This window comes from Colletotrichum chrysophilum (assembly GCF_026319265.1).
Source record: "Colletotrichum chrysophilum strain AFK26 chromosome Unknown scaffold_2, whole genome shotgun sequence".
In the NCBI taxonomy this organism is placed as follows: domain Eukaryota; kingdom Fungi; phylum Ascomycota; class Sordariomycetes; order Glomerellales; family Glomerellaceae; genus Colletotrichum; species Colletotrichum chrysophilum.
In genome coordinates, this window is record NW_026517289.1 from 26,031 (window position 1) to 48,168 (window position 22,138).

General features: G+C 54.4%; 3 protein-coding genes and 1 non-coding gene across 4 annotated transcripts; 2 read left to right on the forward strand and 2 right to left on the reverse strand.

Annotated features, from left to right (window-relative positions):
• Positions 1-7,656: 7,656 nt before the first annotated feature.
• Positions 7,657-7,751, reverse strand: COL26b_000404. The gene has a single exon. It is a non-coding gene; the product is annotated as a tRNA-Ile (tRNA).
• Positions 7,752-9,994: 2,243 nt separating this feature from the next.
• Positions 9,995-12,586, forward strand: COL26b_000405 (uncharacterized protein; the record flags this gene model as incomplete). The annotated part of the gene is made up of 1 exon (XM_053173374.1): positions 9,995-12,586. One exon carries the CDS (start codon positions 9,995-9,997, stop codon positions 12,584-12,586), a length of 2,592 nt encoding a protein of 863 aa, XP_053042422.1.
• A 1,182-nt stretch (positions 12,587-13,768) lies between these two features.
• Positions 13,769-14,646, reverse strand: COL26b_000406 (uncharacterized protein; the record flags this gene model as incomplete). The annotated part of the gene is made up of 2 exons (XM_053173375.1): positions 13,769-14,334; positions 14,403-14,646. 2 exons carry the CDS (start codon positions 14,644-14,646, stop codon positions 13,769-13,771), a joined length of 810 nt encoding a protein of 269 aa, XP_053042423.1.
• Positions 14,647-19,052: 4,406 nt separating this feature from the next.
• COL26b_000407 (uncharacterized protein) lies at positions 19,053-21,403 on the forward strand (the record flags this gene model as incomplete). The annotated part of the gene is made up of 2 exons (XM_053173376.1): positions 19,053-21,313; positions 21,370-21,403. The coding sequence occupies 2 exons, from the start codon at positions 19,053-19,055 to the stop codon at positions 21,401-21,403; spliced, it is 2,295 nt and encodes a 764-aa protein (XP_053042424.1).
• Positions 21,404-22,138: the final 735 nt, after the last annotated feature.

Consider the following 22,138-nt stretch of genomic DNA (forward strand, 5'->3'; position numbering starts at 1 on the left):
GGAAACTTCCAGGATGGCCGCTGGACCGCCGCGAGAGCATTGGGCGGCACCTGGCACGGCACTCACACAAAATAGAAAGAGCACTTTCAACTTTTTGAAGCACATCCACGGCATATCCACAATACAATGGATGTCATCCACTGAACGCCTAAATCCGTCGGCCACAGTCCACACCCAACATCTCCTGGGTGCTCCTCCCGAAGGTCCCTTCGAAGTTCGGCGTCCTCCCGCCACCTCAGCTGGCATTGGGCGAGGTGGAATTCACAGGTACACCGTACGGCGGTACACCACGATTACCTCTTGGGGGACCGAGTCCGAATACACCAACGGCCAAGTCCCAACTTCTGGAGACCCCCAAAACAAGATCCGGATCACTGGGAACCTTCAACTTAAACTCGGCTCAAGGTTGCGAATTCGCCACCGTCCACACAAGCTCGCGCCTCCACGTCCTCCTCATCCGAGAATTCCCCCTCCTTCAGACGGGGAAATCTCGCTCTGCTCTGTAATCAGCATCCATCCGGTCCCCATCGCCGACGCGGCTCAAAGCCCTCCGCTACCTCGGCCCTGTCTTACCTTCCACGCAGTACTCTAGTACCTCGCTCTCTCTCTGTGCGACGTGAGCATTGCGGCAAATGCACCACGCGACCCCGGCTCGTGGTGAGACAGACCGACTGAGAGAATAACAGAACAAAAGTGGAGAGACACTGAGGAGAAGCCTGCTGAAGGACGGGAAAAAATTCTCATGCTCTCTGTGCCTCAATGCGACGGCGACTGTGAGAGAGGAGAATCAGGGCCGAAGCGGTGCAATGGCCGACGCCGAAAAAGAGCGCCAAGAAATCACAGCCTGGCGCCCACTGCAGACTGCTGCGAATTGCTTGGCTGGCATTGGGCCTCTGCTATGCAGAAGATGGGGTTTCTCTGTTGTGGTGCTCCCCCCAGTCATGGCGCGAGAAATGGACCGAAGTACGAGCGGGCCATGCCATGCCATGGCCTGTATCCGTACTGCGGTAGCCTGTGGGTGATAGTTGATCTACCATATCGTCTAACACGACGAATTGTGAATACGGACCCTTTGTCGATCGCATGAGGGTTTAAGCATGAAGGGGTGAGGGGTCCCAAGAGGAGGTGAGAGTTGCTGCGCCAGACGAACAAGTGGCAGGACGACAAGGTCAGCAGATGCCACCTTGCTTGCTTTGGATGCCAGCCTGCCAGGTATGGTATGCCACGCTGTTGCCGCCTCTTTTGGGGACTGGACGGGATGGAGGCATTCGAGAGACGAACTCGACGCTTGTGGTGACCGCAACTTGTCAATCTGCAGCTAGCTGCGGTCAGGGACGACGACGGCACCTCGTTTCTGTCATGGTGTGTTGATGTTTGCCGCTTCGCTCTCGGAAAGCTACCTGGGACGAAAAGGCCGGCTTGCGAGTGGTCACCACGTCACTGCCAAAGCAACCGCATTACCGACACTCCATCACTCCAGATGTTGGCCAAGGCAGTCAGTCCCTTCTCTTAGGACCTGTCTCCTTGTCGAGTGTTGGGACGGGTTGATCGGTCGGTTATCAGGTGCTCTCCCAGTTTGGGGAATCCGTGCTCAAGGTCCGCTGCCGGCGCCAGCCACTGCCACTGCCACTGCCACCGCCTCTTCCAGTGACATTGGAAGTCACCGTACCTGGAGGCAAGGTAGTCAGTCATCTGCATTCCTCGTGTCGCTATCGCGCAGCCAAACCAAATCAAACCGCACCGCAGGCATCTGCAGCGACGTTTTCCCCCTCAACCGCCATTCTCCACGGCCACGTTCGACATTCGACTTTGCCTGTTCCGGCCATTGCTCCAGCCCAATCATCCACCTATCCATTGTTGCGCTTGGAATTGGCTTTGCAACAAGCTATTGGTGGCGTCCGTGTCAAGAAACAGACAATGACTCTCCCCTCGCTCGGAGGCGCCCCCGGGTGCGTCGACGGGCGCCTCACTGAGTATCGTGTCACTGTCCACGACGCCCGAGGGCCTTACTATGTCCGCCCAGACGGGAGCTGACTCAGCTCACCCGTCAACGAGAGGCTTCTCTTCACTTCACCTCCAGTCTTTGAGGCCCTGCTGGCTGTCACACGGGCATCATCAAACATCGGTGTGCCTGCCCAAGTGCAGCAGTACTTACGCCGTAGGTAGCAGACATGTCGCCAAAGACCGAGTCAAGAGAGAGATCGCCCTTTTCCGAAACCAAAGCTCCGTCAACTACACACCCGTTCCACGGAGAAACAACGTCATCCGAACCCTCGAGGAAAGAACCTTCTTTTTCCTCTCATTCTCACGTTTCGACGTCTCCAGGACTCCAAGCGCACCGACAGTCCCCAGATCCCAGATCCCCTCCCCTCTCCCCTCCCTCCCCGGTACCGTGAGTGGATAGCCTGGTGGACCACCCCACGCCATGAAATCTTGGAAGCCATTGATAACCTCTTTACTGAAAAGGCAAGGACCCGACGCCCATAGGGCCAGATATCGGATCGTCGACTGCAAGCCCACCGTGCCGTTTCCACAGACTGCAACTCTCAGAGTTTCAAGCTGATGACGGCCACGATGAAAATTCTGAATTAAGGACACCGCAAGCATTCAAAGACGCCATTCTGACATTTTTACGTATCCCCTCTGTTGATCAGGACTGGATTTGCGTGCGGCTCCGTCAGGCTTGGCAGGCCTTTTCGCGACCTTGCGAGCGCCAGGCTTTTTTCTGGGTCGACAACACCACGCCAAGCCGATTTTTCTTCAACGGCGCCTACGAGTCAGTCACCTCCAAATTGGTCCAAACCACCCAACCTCGTACGACAAATTTACTTCCAACGACTTCCGATGCCAAGAAAAATGGCAGCTGTCGACACAGCAAACGCAATCGGTCCCGACCCCTCCTTGTCCTTGCGTTCGGCAGGCAATCAAAAAAGAAGACAAAAAAACCTGCACGAACCGACGGTCAATGTCCGGTTGTCACTAGACCGCTTGGTCCGAGGACGGGGAGAATAAGCTTCACAGATCCCGATTCGGAACCTTCAAGCTACTGGACCTGGGACCAAAGCCCGCGCCGATGGACGGCAAGCATCCCCGCACTTGCTTTGCTACTTGCATGTTTCCAGCGGGATACTGCTACCTGCTGCGATCCGCGACCGGCTCCCGTCAAACTCTCAACCACAGATAACCGCTTCCCGCGCCGGTCGAGCTGCAAGGGCTCGCGGTCCAGATTCTTGCCAGGACCCCCAGGACCCCCCATCTTTCTGCATCTCTTCAACTCGATGCGACTCTGCTGGGCCAACACTCTTACATGGTGACGAATACAATGCGTGGCATCGAAATGTAAGAAAACGTCATGCCCTGTCTCGATAGCTGATAGGGAGAAGCCTCCGGATGAGTGCGGCCATCAGCCAACCCACTAACACGTTGACAAGTCCTTTCTCGCTCTTCAACAGGCCCACGGAATGCACCATGCTCATCCTCAGGTCTGCTGTTTTCTTCACCGCGGGTCTGGAAAGATCCCATTCATCAGACGAGATAATGCTCAAATCTTGGCTCCGGTCTCCCGCCCCAAACCTTAAACATTAGAGTATGGTCGTGCGGCCGGCAACGCTGCATTGTCCTACCGTCTGACTCGAATATACCTTTGAGTAGCCGCCGGCTGGATGTGGGATGCGTTTCGCGAGCCGTACTCTCTCACCGGTGAAACCCGTAGATGGTGTTGAGGCTCCGCGGTGTGTGCTGTGCTAGTCAACTCAGTCGCCGACGGGCTATTCGAACCGCTTTACCTATAGTTTCTCATCCGGCAGGTCTCCGCGGTGGCCGTAGCGTTGATCCGGTGGGGCTCTTGCGAAAGGCTCAACACTATGGCTATTGAGTATGTTAAATGTTTGTTGTTGTACGCGACTCAATATGTCGGAAAATGTTGACGAATCCAACAAAGATTTTCTGAATTCCACGGAAGTTGTCGCGGTATGCGAGCCATGAGTAGGAGCACTCCCCAGCAGGTCCGTGGTCGGAGCCGGGATGATCAATAATCCCCTCGTGTTCCTGATGCGTTTCTCGAATGAACACACTGCTGAGAGCCATGCCATGCTGTTGAAGAACCTGGCGAGCGGGCGAGTGTAAGTCAGGCTTGGCAATGCTTGAATAGACAGAAGATACCGCGTCCTGGATCTTTCTACCCGAAGCCAACCTGTGATGCTTCCACATACGGAAGCGGAGTGCAACACGGCGCAAATTTGCATGATGGTACAAACTAAAGAAAGAAGAATAGTAACCTTCGTGCGAGACGTGCGGTGTTCCCATAGTCCTCCCTCCTACAGATTGTAGCTCTATCAACAACACCCCGATACCCTCAACACGCGAGGCACGAAGTCTTTCCATGTCTTGTTAGTTGAATGTCATGTCAACCTGAGGCTTTTGTCTGTTGCTGCCGTATTTGTGAGACCTAGTTCATCCACTTAAGAAATGTACCTTAGGCTCTTTACTTCTTCAACTCGATACGGCATCATGGTCGTTGACGTGAGACGATCTTTTTATATAGGCTCCCTGTTTATTGGGAATGAGACTTTAATATGAATGCTGAGATCTGGTTCCGTTGCGGGTGATATGTCGGATTGAGTTGAGTGGTGTTGAGCATAGGACATTATGTATCAGCTTCCATTGAGGTCCTGGTCTGAATCTCCGCTGCAGAACGTGAATCTCCATCTCAAATAACCTTGAGAAAGAACTGTTCGTATGGAGACCTTACGGTTTCATCGCGTAAGGATCCGCGAACAAATCGGGTTGGAGATTCCAACCGCTGTGCTGGCCGTGAGGTCCTGCTGGATTCCAATCGTCCACACGACTATCTCAACTTTGACAAAAGTCAAGCAGCACACCAGAAGACTATGCGCTGGATATAGTTGCTAATTTCTAAAGAGGTCAATTTCTGTGGGGTCATGGAGATGATGCTGGACAGCTAGTATAGAGGGTCATAGTCTCATGGCCGACTGGGAGGGGGAAATCGGTATTGTACAACCCGGCCCTCAGTTATCTCTTTGTGCTGATGTTCAGCTGCATCGAATATTCTCCAGGAGAACACCTTTACTTCGCGGACTGTCTCACGACTATTAGGTACTGTATCTGCGTGTATTCCTTGAAGAGACATTTCTCGCGAGAGACTCCCAAAAGTTTTCCGTCAAAATGGAAAACGAATGAGCCCATGAAAATATTGAACCAACTATGGGAAGAAAGTGAGCGGTTGTCATCACCAAATGGAAAGCAATTCCCCAGTCACTCCAAATGGACATTGTTCTGGCTTTCTTCTCGATGGGTATGCGGCTAGAAACCAATGTGACCTATGCCATAAATCTCTCTCATGCCCAAGGTCGTGAGTTTTGAGGCCTCGGTCTGGGAATTCGTCCATCTCCAATCATGTATCAAGAGCAATTCCAATCACATAAACGCTCAACAGTTTGGCGATGCTTTCCAGGTTCTAACCATAGCCACATTAAGTCTAACCCATTACCCATTACCCACAGGTATTCATTTCTACACCACACCCATTCTCCTTTTTTTTTCTTGTTCTGTATGGGTCTTTTGTGACACAAACATATTCCACCAGATGTGGAAATCGAGGTTGTATCGGCCAGTCCTTTTGACGCGCTAGAAGACTGCGATGAGCGACAGCAGCAGCCCGGTGATGTCCGGACACCCAAGATCAAAATTGCGTTGAGGGACGAATGTGGTTTTCGAGTCTACCTTTCGAGGGCTACGGAAATGTTGACAACCCATATTCCCTGTTGTGAGCATACAACCCATCGAAAGCCTCGTTGAATTAGGACAGTGACTCTGAGTGGGACGGCAGCGATCTATACATAAACTACAGGACAAAGAGAGTACAACGTACTTAGTCTTTCACTGACTGCTACAATGTAGGTCATACTTCATGGGTAGATATTCAGATGTCAAGTTGATGTGAACTATTGAAGACATATGCTGTGGCATTTGCTACGTGTGCCTAATTGCTTGAAGAGGTTTCCCCAGATCAACGTCTCGAGAAAATGTGTTGTTCAAAGAAAAGGACTTACCTTATACGCTCAACTGAGCGTGTTTTTGCAACGTAACAGATGCAGCATGCGTGCTAGCTTCAAGCCTCTATAAGACATGACATGGGTTCCTCTTTCTTCGCCCCATTTGCTAGATACCCCAGAGCGATAGCTTAAGACGAAGTAGAGACAGGCTTCATTAACCAAACAACTTATCACTTCAGACCATTTACAAAGCTATCAGTTTGAATCTGCCAATAAAAGCTATATCTAGGCTTTGGTAATGGACAAGTATAGCCCGCTGACTGGACATACCAGAGACTACTCGCGTCTCTTCAGGATCCCGCTGTTTCAATATAGACCCAAGCATCGTCCATCAAGCCAAGATCTTTCAAGGTACAGAGAACTGGTCAATAACAATCGTCAGTGAGCACTGCAGCGACAATGCCCAGTTCCATCTAAGCTGAACTCTACAAGGGCACCACAACGCTCGCCGTCAAGACGTAAGAACGGTTGAGAAACTTATAAAGCCAGGAGAGCAGAAAGCGTACCACTTAACCTCTAATGGAATTCGTTTGCGCAGCGTCGGCTGGATGAGTTACAATCGACAACGGACAGAAGGCTCGCCTCGCTCTTGCGCTTCACTACCTCCCTGCTCCATTCGAGAGTTCTCTTAAACCAGGGAGCTAGCAGCCTCATAGCATTCACTGTGCTCAAGACTTTCCTTCTATTCGAAACTCAATCCATACTACTTTGTCAAGGACCAAATTGTGCCGTACGGAGCGTCCCGTCTGTACAAGAACCACCGATCAGGGAACCGCGTATTAGGACTACTCCGGGAGGTATCCAAGCTTCAAGTCGATATGTCGAGGCTCGGCAGGTGGCAAGCTCGCGTCAGGATAGGCCGGCCAAACTCATCTTCAAGTCACAGATGGGGGGCTTGCCGCTCCTTGCGTAATCTCATCAGAAACCGCTCCGCTTTTGAATGATCGGATGCCATCTTCCGAGATCGTAATCTGCCTCATGGGAATCTGAAAGATCTGCTGAAGAGCTATGCAAAAACCACTGATGTCGGTCTCGGTTCAACACGGAGGACTGACACTTGGGCCCTCAGGCAGATGCCTCGTGTTACACATCGGACCCTTGCCCCGGATCACCGTACGGAGATGTCAAATGTCATCGATGGCAGCTGTGGCATAAATGACCATGACTCGATATCGTATTGAAAAGCAAGCTGTGCAAGGGCATGAAGGGAATTGTTGGCCGGAGATTCGGGCGATACCCGCGAGCTTGACGCATCGTCAAGGTAGAGGCAAGCGAAGGCAGGAATAACTGTGACGGCTGTGTAACACCTCCCAAATGAGAAGAGCTCCTCCATAGGTAGGCACTTATGCTGAAGATTTTACCTCACTCAATTTTGCAAGTTGTGAATTGTGTTGTAGACCTTTGCAGCAGTCTGAGGCCGATTCACTCGTATTCGGTCGCTCATTCACCTCACCTATTTTTGGGGAAAAAGTGACTGCGCTCACCAAGAAATGAACACAAGGAACATGTGTGCCACAACGAAAAATGCGATCGGAGGGCGATACAAAAATCCATCTCGTTCGCAAGATTCGCAAAAAACATGTGATCAGTGGGAGGCTTGAACTCCCGGCCTTGGCATTACTGAACATCTCAGATGAGATATTAGTACCACGCTCTAACCAACTGAGCTAACCGACCAGTTGTGGGTATTGGCGTTGAAGGTGGGAGCGCAAACCTTGTAGCCTGTGTGGCGAGTGTGCGCCCCGCAGCCGCTGGGACGCCCGCGCCAAGCAGTACACCAAATCCTGGGGTTGATCAAACGGCCAAGGTTTTCGTCTCAAGAGCGTCCTGAGTTGGGACGGATTAAAAGTGAGGATTTCATGCGTTTGGCGGGATGGCCTGCAAATGAGGCGCGGCAGGACCGACTCGAAGGCGTTTCGAGGGTCGCGGATTGTCGGAGAATATGAGGGAAAAGATAGGGAAGCCCATGAATGTGCGGTTCTCAGTTGAGTCTGCTACTCCCACTGACAGGTGCAAAATGAGGCCACTTTGATCTGGTGGTGTACATGACGAGGACTTGTCTAGAAAAAGGGAGTGTTGAAAGATGGCGACCGCAGCCTTCTGAGGCAGAACAAGATCAGTTGACCATTTATGCGTCTCTCAATCAAGAAGGAAGGCGATGGTATGCGGCAGCCAAGTCAGAGAGGGCTGCCTTGAGCCTTGACGACCCTGATAGCCTGCTTGCCTGATCTACAGAGTCGGAAGCCAGCAGCAATGACGGACCTGCCTCCGTGTTGTTTCTGGGCAATCCCAGTCACGACAGCGCGCTTGATGCTTGCCTCTGACCAGACGCTGCATGTCGTGTTGGAGAAAGCGGCTTGCTTCGCAATCACACACAGCCTCCCCGCAGACCCCGACGAAACCTGGAATGATGTCAACATCGTGTCGTCAGGATGCCAGCGACTCGTTCGGCGATTTTGCCAAGCGTCGGCGAGAGTGGGCTGGGAATCCGGCTGTAAGGGCTGAATATAGCCCGGGCATGCATACTGCTAAGAATAATAGGAGTGTTCGCACCACGAGGCAGCCCGCGCGTGGAGGGTTTCCGCTGGATAGCGTCGGGCGTCTGTCTCTCGTTTACGGTAACCAGTCAGCACGCAGCATGTCAATGTCGAGGGCAAGATCAGCGGATCCGGAGTGTCGGAGTGGTGTCGGGGAGGCACCAACTATCGAGTTTCCGTGCTGCAGCTTGCCATTTCGAGATTGCAGCAGGGCAGAGAGGGAGCACGCGCGCGTGGGTGCAAGCAAGCTGTGGTCCGTGAGGTGGTGATTGTCCCATGGGATTTCTCCACCGTCAATACCACGCTTAATCTGGGAATGGACGGAGTCAGGACCGTCCAGAGGCAGAAAATCCGACGAGGTCAGGGATGGGAAAGCAGAGTCCCTTTCGCATCTCCGATTCGACCGGTACGAGATTGGAATGGATCGTCGCGATGACACTTCAACGGTCAACGAAATAAAGGGGACCTTGCCTTGGGTCAACCGTCCTTGGTCAAGACTCAACGGTTGCTGGCTGCCCTGGGATCTGAAACGCATAAGTCTGCGGTCCGGAGCCGGAAGGCGAGTCGTTTGCCGCCGCCTGCAAGAATGGATTAAGGCTTTGGCTTTGGTGACAAGACATTAATGTTGGCCACATTCCTCGCGTCCCCTCTGACCTCTTACCGTCGTCGTGGTCGTGCTGCTGTGCTGTCACCCCATCTTCTCAGCCTTATCATCTCGTCCGAAATTCCCCTGGAGGGACCGGTTCTTTGGACGACGCCAGACCGAACCAACGAAACGCCCGGCCGGATCGGTATACATACGGAATACCTAATCAGAACTCGGTGACGGGAACTCAGGTAAGATGCGAATGTCTTTTCATTCCGACGACGGCTGCCCTGCCTGAGCCGGGGGCCCCAGCCTGAACTCCCCTGAATTGGAAGCGCTTTTCATTCCCTGCGTCGCGCACCTCGGGCACATCACTTCCCTCCAGTCTTGGCCTCGCTACACCTCCACCAAGATAGCGCCGCCCCCGGCAGCCCTACAAACCTCTCGTGCCCTTCAGCTGCCCCATCTCCGCGCGCCTGCTGTGTCTTCGTCTTTTCAACCCCGCCATCCCCCTGACTTCCTGCGAGCTAGACTGACCGGGCAACAGAGTCGTTGGTAATGCCTGTCGTTGATTGACAGCAATATTTTCTATTTCTCTTTTGTTCTCGCAACCTCTCCGCTCGCTCCAACCACGACGCTCGTTTGCACCCGACTCGCGACTTACACCAACGGCCCCGACTCGGCACCTGTCCCACTGCAGTGGAACTCCTCTACCCGCCGTTTCTGCTCCGACGAACACAAACCGCGCCGACACAGCATACGGACCGTGTCCTCGAGACATGAAAACGCCATAGACCATGGCGCATAACGGAGGCTTTGGCGCTTCCTATCAACCTCCTGGAGCCCCCGCATCCGCATCGAGACCACCTTTGAGCCATCGCATTTCCAACCTGACCGAGGTCAGCGACTTGGACACCTACCAGCAGCAGCACGAAGGCCCCTCGAGCCCACTCCGCGGGAGGGGTTCCCTTGCCTCCTTCCAGTCTCACTTGCACTCGGATCATACTTCACCGTCACCGCACGAATCGGACGAACCCCCACGCCGCATATCGAGGGCTTCATCATGGTCCGGCTCATTTGCCTATACTGGCGCTGCCGGATACGACACTGTTCCTGCCGCTGTCGATGATCTGTCGAGAACATCATCCAAGGCCAGCCGCAATTTCCGCCGCCCGTCTCTCCTGCGCTCTCACAACCCCATTCCCGAGGAGGAGCATGACCTGTCGCTCCTGCATTCTGCTGCACCCATCAGCCAGTCCCATTTCGAGTCGGTCTCGGAAGACGAACCCGTTTTTGATGTAACCGCCACCCTGGGCCCCATGGGGTTCCAAGATGACGGCTTTCTCAAGAAGTTGCAGGAGCAGGAGGCCAGCGGTCACCTCACGGGTGGCCTCGGAGCCGGTTTCAAGCCAGACACCACGATCAAGGGGGATGAGCTCTTGTTATCGCCCACTGGCCGCAAAGGGTCACTGACGCGGTCCTTCACCCGCCGTGGGAAGCTCAGTCGCACTGCGACGCTCAAGGCTTTCGGCCAAGATGAAGCAAATAAGAGAGGCGAGGTCATCGAGGTCATTATCGAGGAGCCAAAACCCAAACATGCGGACCAGGTTGATCTCAGCGTCATGGCCGGGCCAGATCTCGGTGACGACGGTGGCAATATGCGCCAGGCTACGTTCCCCTCCACCAAGGGCCAGAAGACACAAGTATTCTACCCACATCCTAATTGGAAGCCATTCTCAATGAGATGGCCTTACCTTGTCGCTCTGATCGCTTTATCGATTGCGCTCGCCATCATGGTAGAGTTGCTCTACCAAAGATCGCGCCATGATCCGCTTCTCAAATTCCGATCCCCGGCTGATGTCCCCGGGGAGCAGTACTTCGCTGTCAAGTTCCTTCCAACAATGCTTTCCGTCACCTACGGTGTCTTGTGGCAGATTACCGACTTTGAGGTCAAACGCCTGGAGGCTTATTACCAGCTCTCAAAGGATGGCGGCGCACTTGCGGCCGAGTCCATCAACGTTGACTATGTCACGAGCCTAAGCTGGTTGCGGCCGTTTCGAGCGTTGAAACTGCGACATTACGCCGTTGCTGTCTCGTCCATATCAACGTCTTTGGCCGTTTCTCTGGTGCCGACATTCGGCGCAGCGGCGTTCGTTCTATACCCTGATCGAGCCACACGTCTTGCGCACCCTGACCAAGAGAAGGTCATCCGCCTTCATGCAATTTGGTCTCGGCTCCTCTCCTCTACCCTGTGCATCTGCGCGTTTTTCGGCATCGTTCTGCTATACATCCTCCAGAGACGGAGATCTGGCCTTCTAGCCGATGTCAAGGGCATCGCAGGTCTTGCTTCAATGGCTGTAGTGAGCCATATTCTGGTAGATTTTGCGGACCTAGACGTCGTCAGTCATAGCGACATCCATGCCAAGCTGAAGCACCGCCGATATATCCTTCGCAACGCGTCCCTGGCCCCAGACGATGAGAACCCCTTCTCTTCGCAAGAAAAGGACCAGTTCCGCGAGCACTACCTCTCAGAGAACCCGCATCCGCGCATGCTGCGTCTCGACGGCTACCTGCCGTACGTGATCGGCCTCGTTCTCTTCTTGGCCTTCATTCCTGTCTTTCTCTTCTCCGACGCGAGTATCATCACCACCAAGGCGCCCTGGGTTGTAACCGCTCTGGCCGTTTGCATCAAGCTAGGCTGGGGCGGCTTAGAAACGGACATGCGGATGATGGAACCCTACTACATCCTGTCAAAACGGCATTCTTCGTCAAGGACGCTTACCTTGGATTACACCGCCATGCCGTTCGGTTATATGCCTTTCCAGGCGTTCCTCAACGGCCATGTCCTGATGTTCCTCGTCGGGTTCGGGACCATGATGACCGAGCTCTTGACGGTGCTGCTGACCAGTCTGGCAACAGTGGTGGGCACCGAGTTCCTCGACGCCGCCTTCAAGCCGCCCGAGGTACACCACGGTTCTGATTTCGGCGGGATCAACGCCGGCCAGGAGACCGTATCTTCCTTTTGGATCTCGTATGGTCTGGCCACTTTCATCCTGGTGTACATGGGCACGGTGGCAACGATTGTGTTTCTTCGGAGACGACACCCGTTCCTGCCGCGACAGCCCAACACCATCTCGTCGCACTTGGCCTTCATCCACCAGAGCAAGATGATTTATGATTTCGTCGGCACTTCGAAGCTGAGCAACGCGGGCATGGTGCGCCACCTCGAGGGCCTGGGCAAGACGTACGGTCTGGGTTGGTTCGAGGGCCGTGACGGGCAGACGCACTGCGGTGTTGATCAGGAGGAGCTGGTCGGGTGCTATAAGCACGGGATGGATTTCCAAGGCACGAACAAGCCGTGGAACCAGCAGTGGGACCAGTATGAGTGAGGTTGAAGACAAATGAAAAAAGAGGGTAATCTTGGAGCACTGCGAATATCCGGTTTTGGGAGCTGCGCGAACTGGGTGGCGAAAGGCGATGGTTTCTGGCTGGGGATGAAGTATATTTGCAGCATATATGGCTGGAGAAAGAATGGCGTTTCTAATTGAGGCGTCTCGAGAAAAGGTGTTTTACGGTTTGGGAAGGGGGGTGGGTGGTGTGATTGTCACCGGGATTTTTGGGTTTGGCATTTAGGAGCATTTGGGGGGAACCGGGCCGCATTCAGACGATCTATTCATGGATATACTATGGTTTTGTCGCAGACATGCGGCACCCTGCCTTAACTCAATCATGAATTCTTAATCTTCCGTCACCGTTCAAGAACACACACACATACACCGGCATAAAACTCAACTGATGTCGCGCCAAGGGCCATATGAATATGGAGGGCTGAATACGAATGATATCAAGAAAAATACAGGTTTGCCTGCCCTGTCGATCCCCCTCTGTTAGCGGACGGGACGGCGCAATCATCGTGCAGCAGCGCAACACAGTCAGCAATCCAGATGAGTTGGTACATCAGGTTTCGGGCGGTTGGCGAATGGCGCTTATCGTCACTTTGCTGGAGGGGAAATGCAGCCAACCATGGAACCTTGACCCCCCTTCATGGGTTGCTAAAATTGATTTGCCATTCGGTGGTTTGTGCCGCAGACAAAACTACGTGCGGGGGAGTCCTTTGTAGAGAAAGGTGCTTATTTGACACAGGTAGATTAAATTCGATTTCGTTGCTTGAATCCATAACGTGCCCGTCCATGTCTGCAGCTGGAATCAGCGGACGTGCAAGATTCGTGTCCAGTAAAGGGATACCGCACGAGCACATCATTATCAGCAGAAGCCGCCTCATATCTAGTATATTTCACAGCCTGCAGAAGCCGTAGCAGCAGCAGCCCCCAATGAAGCCGGCTTTCCCTACGCAACACTCATATTATGCTATTTATGATTTGGGGCTTCCAATGAAGCCGTCGTGAACGCTTGTCTATGCCATCCGCCACCCGCCCGCGCCTGTGAATGAATGCCTGTTTTCCTGAAAGAATGTTGTACATCTAATGCGTAGCGTTCCGTCCCGACAACCGCCAGCTTATCTTTACACTCTTCAACCTCCCTCACTTGATAGACCTACACTTTCCCCGCCTTCATTTCTTGCCGGCGCTGTCGACGTCAAACAGGGGCGGCATGAACCCCAGCCCGCCCTCCTTCCTCTCCTGGACGTCGCGGTGCACGCCCACGGTGCCGTCCGCCCTGCGACTGCGCACGTGCGTCCTGATCATCTCGAGAATCTCGCTGCCCTTCCAGCGCGCGGGGACGGGCCGGTACGCGGCCTTGAAGGTGCCGACGGTGTTGGACCACTCGCCCGCGCGCGGGCCCGGCTGCTGCTGCTGCTGCTTGAGGTCCTCGCGCTTCTGGCCCGCGTCGACGGTCGAGGTGGCGCCGGCGCCGACGCCGCGGTAGGACTCGGCGGCGTTGGTCGTCGCGGACGACAGGCCGTCGGAGTGGCTGCTGTCGCCGGTGGTGGGCGTGGTGCTGGCGGAGGCGGAGGGGGCCTCCTCCTGGGTGGCCCAGTAGTAGATGTCCCAGTCGTTCTCGTCGAGGAAGAGATCGTATTGCTGCATCTGGGCCTTGCTCATGGTCGGCAGCTTCTCGTTGGCAAAGGTCGAGAGCAGAAGGTCTGATTCCAGCGTGCCGCGCTTGCGGGATTGGTCTGTTCGGGTTTCCTTGTCAGAGGTTGTTGTTGGAGGACCGAGGTTGCGAGATCCAGGTAAGACTTACAGAGCAGACGGGCGCGCATGGTCCGCTCGTCCTCGCCCACGCGGCGCAGAGGCTCGACGCGGAACTTGATGCCCTCGAGCTCGCCGACGCCCAGCTCGTTGTCGACGGCCTTTTCGGTGTAGATGGGCGGCTTGTCGGCGAAACCGCGCTGAAGAATGAGGGGTGCTGCCGCGGCTGCCGTCGCCGGGCGGGGTGCGGCGAGGCGGCGGATCGCCGGGCGGATGCTGCGTGCTACGTGCGACATTGTTTCTCTAGATTTTTGCTTGCTCCCTCTTGTCAATGGCTCTTGTCGTTTGTTTCAATGTTGGAGTCTTGAATGCCGCGGCTATTCGGAGGTGGGGGGAACGCTGCCCGCTTGTGTGGTTTTGCGCCTTACGCTTGCTTTGTCGATTAAGTTTATTGGATAAATGAGGACGTCATAGACATTGAAAATCTCGTGATTGGGCGTGAAAGGCCGGCGGACAGTGCAGTGGTCCCTGGAAGTCTGTTATCCCAGATAAGGGCGTACCGCATGAGCTCTTTCGCGATGAGTGGAGCTGATTATGCATCTAATCGTTCGTTACTTATAAGCTATGCACTTACATGGTGCACCGGCTTACAAGAATCAAGGGGTGCACTTGCAACCGGGCCATCTCTTACTAAGACAGCGCCATTGAGTCCGGCCTGGCGAGGAAGAAACATGCAGAGAACTACTCGATGCAAGGAGAAGGTTAATGGCATGTGAGAACCACTTTGGTATGATGAGCGTTATGAAATGCTCGTGCCAATCGCCAGAAGAGCCCACATCCATGGGATTGTTTATTTGAATTAGCGGTTGGAGATGAACCACTGTCAAGGCCTCGACGCAGGTGTTGCGTTATGGTGGTGGACTGGAGTCTGGAGGAGGAGAGGGAAATTTGAAAATGTGGGGTTTTTGGAGCTCTTGCAATTGAGATTGTTTCTGAATAATGTTTGATGTGCGCTCGTCTAGAGTCGGAACGTTGGAGCTTGTTCGAGCTGAATCGTGGCGATGCACCCATGATCCGCGACAAGACGGCAGAGACGGACGAAGAAAAACATGGGTGACGAGCGTGAGCGGGAGAGGAGCCTGTGCGAGGCGTGGTCATTGGTGGGTGAGAAAAATCAACCTCGTAATAAAACGTTAATAGCCAGCAATAACGAAAGGCTTGGAAGGTTGCAGTTCCGGGTCTCGATAAGGCAAGTCTCCAGAAGTCATGGTTTGATGGCTAAAAAAACACAGCCTACCGGTGCGTGCCCAGACCTGCTTTTGCTGGAGACTCCTCGTACATCGGGCCAGCGGTTCGTTCTCGGGCCAAAACATAGGACGTTAATCCGTCGCTGTTAGCGCGCATGTGGTGGGCTGTGACTTGGCATGTCACTGGCCGGGTGCTCGCAGTGAGGGGGAAAACGATGGTGCTGCCGGAAGTGTTCCAGGGTGAGGATAACCGGCATCGATCTCTGGTGAAGACCGTATACTTTTGAACGGGTGACGGCACTGGGACACAGAGAGAGAGAGAGAGCAGTGGGCGCCGATGAGCACGAGAGTCCCTTGTCAGTGTTGGACTGGCTGTCCAATCGACGAAGCCGCCTTGTTGGTGCCTTGGCCAATTTTAGACGTCTCAGGCTCGTAGTTCCCTTCCCCAGCAAACCAACCAGTTGTATCTCGCTGGTGGCAGATCACGCAGGCAGGTATCCGTAGCGGGGAATGCATCGGTAACGTCAAGCCTCTTTGATGGGAATTTAACTCGTGATTAACAGATGCAGAGACATGTTTCTCGTAGAAACGGACGGCGAGCCTCCCTCGTTCGGGTGTCTCTGTTGAGTCTCCCCGGAAGCCGGTTGTTCAGGTAAGCTGCGCAAGCGCAAGCGGTCCCCCGACAGGGCAAGGCATGGCATGGTGGGCATGGTTGGCTGGAGTAAGGCGTACGTATGCATGCCCGGCCGTCGTGTTCCTTCCCGTCGAGAGGGAATGTGGCAGTGCTCGAGAGTCAAGACGAGGGCGACGACAACTTTGAGGTTTATTGAAATGAAGTGTGGGTTTGCGGCTTTCTCTAGCGGTTTTGATAGTTTGGCTGCTGGCTTGTGTCTGGGCCTGGGCGGCGACCCAAACACTCAATGTCGCAGGCGGCATGGCTGCTGCCGGCGTCTGTATGGGCGCGCGGGCGATGAGCAACATACCGATTGACATTTGTTGTTGTTGATTCTGCGTCAGTGTTCCCGTGTTGGGCTGTTTGGGCAGTGTCGCCTTGGAAGTCTTGGAAGGGTCTTGGACGCATTTTGGAACATTCGGGACCCGACAAAGCTATGGGTCTTGGCCCTGACCTACCCCGTACTTACGATGGGTAAGAAAAGAGGAGATGGTGGTTCGGACGGCATTGTATGGGTGGTGAGAAAAGAGAGGCTGGAGAAAAGGGAATGACGATGAACGGCGTGTGTACTTGTGACCGTGGTTGCTGTGTGAGGGACGGCAGTAGTCAAATTTGGGAAAAGTTAACACGAGACAAGGCCCAAAAGAGAGAGGCGGGAGGGAGGAGATGGAGATGGAGATGGGACGGTTGGCTGGGCTGGCTGGGTTGGAAGCGACTCGTAAAGGTAAACAACTTTTTGGTGTGCATGGCGGACCGTCTTGGCTGACTGCTTATTGCATTTGAGAATTCGGATGGCGGTGCAGTGTCGAGGTTTGAATGACGCTATGATTGCGGGAGCCCGCCATGCACGAGGTGCGACGGAGATCCTGTCTGTGTTGCTGCTGGCGTCTCGACAGCATTGGACGGCGTCAGGCGGGCGGGTGAGGTGTGCATCAGGAGCGCTCATCAGCGAAAATCAGCCGTCGTCAGAGGGACTGGACCGCCCAAAAACCTGCTTCGGACCTTGCAGCGAGATGGGGAGAGATGGATCGCGAGATGTTTTGTTTCCCTAGGTACCGACTTTACGGGCTGCCCAAAAGAAGAATCAGGTCGCCTCAGTGAGTGAGCAACCCCGGACAGCATACAGGACATGCTGCTGTGCCTCACATCTCCTCTCGTAATTCAGCAACAGGCAGGTGTGGTGTCGGGTGCGATGGAGTGGAGGATTCGTACAGTGCTGACAGCACTTCAGATTACTCTGTTTGTGCATGCAGCCTGTGGTTGTCAAGCGTGTTCGTCTGGACTGTCGCCCCTTCCTTACGCGCCCGTGTTTTTAAGTGTGGTGTATCTCTGTTAGCAGCTATACGAGCTGAGTCGAGTATTGGGGCGCGGGTACGGGAGCGGTACGTGGCCTGTCGCTCAAATTTGTATAGTACAGGAAGTAGATCCGCTGTTGCCGCATCGTATTGATCCAGCCTCGCCTAAGCATGCATAGCAGCAGCGACTCTTGCATGCAGAGACGTGTAAATGGAACGCGGCCTCTGTGCTAACGAAGAGTACGTACCGCAGGTTCTGCACACAGGCTAGGCCCTGCCAGCACCACTATGTGGTAGTAAGACCAACTTGCTGGGTGCTACGAGGCGAGTGCTAAACTCGTGCATCCGCTCCCCTCCCCCCAAAAATCGAAATTACGCAGCCCAAGCCGGCACCACCCCGTACCGTCATTACCCCTGTCGCATACACGCAAATCCATCCACAACCGCATCCCGAGACCGCGAGGGAATCCACCGCTCACGCTTCAACTGCGCGGGATTCCCTCCCTCCCTCCCACCCGCACCCCCGTATTTGGCCCCGGCCAACCTTGGTTACCCCTGTCCTCAAGACACAAGAACCGCCCCTGTTCCCATGGGTCTTCCCCTGGCACGACGCTCTCACGCTCTTTACCCATTGCCCAGTTTTCCCTGAATCCGAACCACCAAGACCAGCCGTCTCAGAGAAACCACTGACCAGCCCAGCCCAGCCCAGCACACCCGGCACCACCACCACCACCACCACCGCAGGTCACAGCAGCGGTAGCAGCAGCGCCTCCTTTCATCACTCCTGCTGTCCCCATCCACCCTCGCTTGGCGATCGCCTTCCCTTCTCTCCCTTCCTTTCCAATCTCCCGCCAACAACAAAACCACCAAAACCCACCCTTCCCATCTCCCCCCCTCCCCGCCGACCGTCCAGACCTTTTTCTACGAACCAACGATTGACACTACGACCATTGACGACAACGACCATACGACACGATAACCGCTTTCTTATCGCGCCCTGACTGAGGCACCCCAACCTCGACCACGACGCCATTCGCCGTTGTTGCGTTTGCATCCGCTGCTGGGGATCAAGGAGGCTGTTTTTGGGACCTGAACGGAAATCGAAAGGGACGGACAATCGACAGCAGGAACCACCTCGCCAACCAGGTGGAATCACCGGCAGATAACCCTCGCTAGTACCAATCCCCTGCCACGGAATCAGACCTCCCTGCGACTCACTCCGTCTGGAGAGAACCTCGACTTTTCAACCATCAACCGGAGCGACCGCATCAATCCCTTCGCTTCTCTCCCATCTCCTTACCAACGCGATCCCGTCTGGAACGATCCGTGAACCACCAATCCCCATGATACACTCGACCTAGACGGCCTCGACTCTCTTCACCACTCTCGCTTCGACCGTTCCAAACCGACGACCACCACCCGCCGGCGACCGTTCAATTTCCTTTTAACTCACTTGCTTAGCAACGACCACTCACCCTCTCTTCACCATGCGCTTCTCATTCGCGAAGCCGCTCCTCTTGCTGGGCGCTCTCGCGTCCTATGTCACCACCCCGGTTATGGCTGCTGAGCAGATGCTCGTCTCAAAGTCGCTCAACACTTGCCAGGATGACTCAAGTTTCACGGCCAGTTTGTTCAATGTCGTCTTCACCCCTAACAACGGAAGTGCCGCCATCAATATCGTCGCCGTTTCTTCCGTCCAGGGCAGCATCGTCTTCGATGTTGCTATTTCCGTCTACGGTTACGAATTCATGAGACGCACGGTCGACCCATGCAGCATCAACCTCGCTGGTCTGTGCCCCATGACTGCAGGAAAGATCACCATGAACTTCAACCTCCAGGTTGGCGAAGACGCTGTCAGCCAAATCCCCGGAATTGCTTACAACATCCCTGATCTCGACGCCACCGTCAAGGTCTACGTTAACATGACCGACACCAAGGACAGTGTGGCTTGTGTCGAGGCTGACATTTCCAACGGAAAGACCGTCGACTTGATTGGCGTCAAGTGGGCTACTGCTATCATCGCTGGCCTCGGTCTGATTGCTTCCGCCGTTGTTTCTGGTCTTGGACACTCCAATACCGCCGCTCACGTCGCCGCCAACACCCTCTCTCTCTTCGGCTACTTCCAGTCCCAGGCCATTGTGGGTCTCACCGGTATCCATCTGCCTCCCATTGTGCAGTCGTGGACTCAGGACTTTGTTTGGTCTATGGGTATCATTCGCGTTCAGTTTATGCAGGATATCTTCACTTGGTACCAGCGAGCTACCGGCGGAACCCCGGCGACCCTACTCAACTCTTTGACGACCACCTCGGTGCAGGTTGAGAAGCGATCTTTGGATTGGGCCATGTCTGCCGCCAGGATGGCGAAGCGTGGCATTGACGTTGGCATGTCCTCCATCGCTAGACGAGCCAACATTCAGCTTTCTTCCGGCAGCTACATCGTCTTTGGTATTCAGCGAGTCGCATTTAGGGCGAAGATCGAGTCCACCAACCTGTTCATGACCGGCTTGGCCTTCTTCTGCATCTTCGTCATTTTTACTGTCCTCGGCGTTGCCGCCTTCAAGGGATTCTGTGAGCTGGCTGTTAGACAAAAGTGGATGAAGAGCGAGAAGTTCCTCGAATTCCGCAACGGTTGGTTCACTGTTCTGAAGGGTATTCTCTTCCGCATGACCCTCATTGGTTTCCCTCAAATGACCATCTTGTGTCTTTGGGAGTTTACCCAGGTCGACTCTGCGGCTGAAGTTGTTCTGGCCGTTTTCTTCCTTTTTGGAATGGCTCTCACTCTCGGCTGGGCTGCTGCTAAGGTGGTCCGCATCGCTCGCCGCTCCGTCGCCATGCACCGAAACCCGGCCTACATCCTGTTCTCCGACCCTCAGGCCCTGAACAAATGGGGTTTCCTCTACGTCCAGTTCCGCGCGTCAGCGTACTACTTCATTATTCCTGTTCTTGGCTACACTGTTGTCAAGGGCGCTATCGTCGCCTTTGCTCAGCGCAGTGGCACTGTTCAGGCTATCGCCTTCGTCATTATCGAGGCTGGAGCTTTGATTGCGGCCAGTGTTCTCCGACCCTGGATGGACAAGAGCACCAACTCGTTCAACATTGCCATCTGCGTCATGAACTTCCTCAACGCTGTGTTCCTGCTCATCTTCTCCAACGTCTTCGGCGCTCCGGCCCTTGTCAACGGTGTCGTTGGTGTTGTTCTCTTCATCGCCAACGCAGCCTTCTCCTTGATTCTCTTGCTCCTGGTTATCGTCAGCAGCACTCTGATCTTCTTCCGCAAGAACCCCGATGCTCGCTACCAGTTCATGGCCGACGACCGCGCCTCCTTCATGAAGTCTCAGACGCAGCTGAACACTACGACTGAGCTCGATGCGCTCGCCGCTACCGCGAGAGGTGACAAGGCTCACTACAACAAGGGTCTCGACCTCGATGATGACAATGACTCCATCTCGTCTGAGTCCATGCGTCGCCGTGCCGACCCTTCGGCTGTTGCTTTGCCGCCTTCTACCGCGCAGTCTCACAACTCGCAGTCTCAGCAGTCTTTCCAGCGCCAGCAGAACCAGGGCCATCAACAACACTCTCCAGTGGACCCTTCAGTGCCTCTGTTCCCTGCCAACGCCGGCCCCTACGGCCAGGCCCCGACACGTACACCGAGCCCGTACAACGGCTCAGGGTCAACACTGGCTGCCAACCAATATAGGCAACAGAACAACGGCAGCCCTGCCCAGTACAGGCAACAGAACAACGCTAGGTGAGAATAACAAATCATGACTGTGGTAAACATGCAAATGCTAACAAAAAGTACAGCCCCTGGCAGCGTGGAGCTGGATACGAGCACTAGATATGACCCGCCATGATTTCTACCATTCTGACGGTAGATACCGCACGGTCTAGAGACTTGCCGTACGGCAAGTCGGTTGATGACAATCTGGTCATCCCAAGTTTTGGGTATTCCCTCGGAAAATGAGGGATTTGAAAACTCGACACAGCCAGTTCAGTAATAATGTGCCAGGCGTGGGGGAGCAGGCATGAGTCCTCACCTTGAGTTATGACGAGCATCACACCATAGACGGAATGGTATCTTTTTTCCTTTCTCTCTGTTCCACTTATAACTCTTGTCTCTCTGGCATTGAGGATGGCGTCCCGAGATTTCGGCGTTGATTTGTTGTTTGGGAGGTCGCCGGGGCACGCTGATCACGGCGGGCAGGCGGGTTGATGGCTTTCACTTTGTAAATAAGGCTGCGGTTGTTGATTGAGAAAAGGTCTCATCGACAGCAGCCCGGACGCTAGGTTTGGGGGGAGGGAATCAAAAAGGGCTAACTTCGGGAAGGAGAAGGCATCCATCTGAACCGAGGTCCAACCCATGCGCGATTTGATCGGAGTGGACACAACCCCCCCTGATAGGAAAATCAAAATAGCTAATGGATCCCTTTGTTAACAAGGTTTTGCGCCTCAAACAATGTCTTGGCCGTTGGATCGTAGAGAGGCAGTGAGCAGGGGTAGCTCATCGTCGGGCAGAGCATGTCTATGTCAGTCATGGTGCGCTCAAGGCCGGCGAAGGATATGATGGACACCG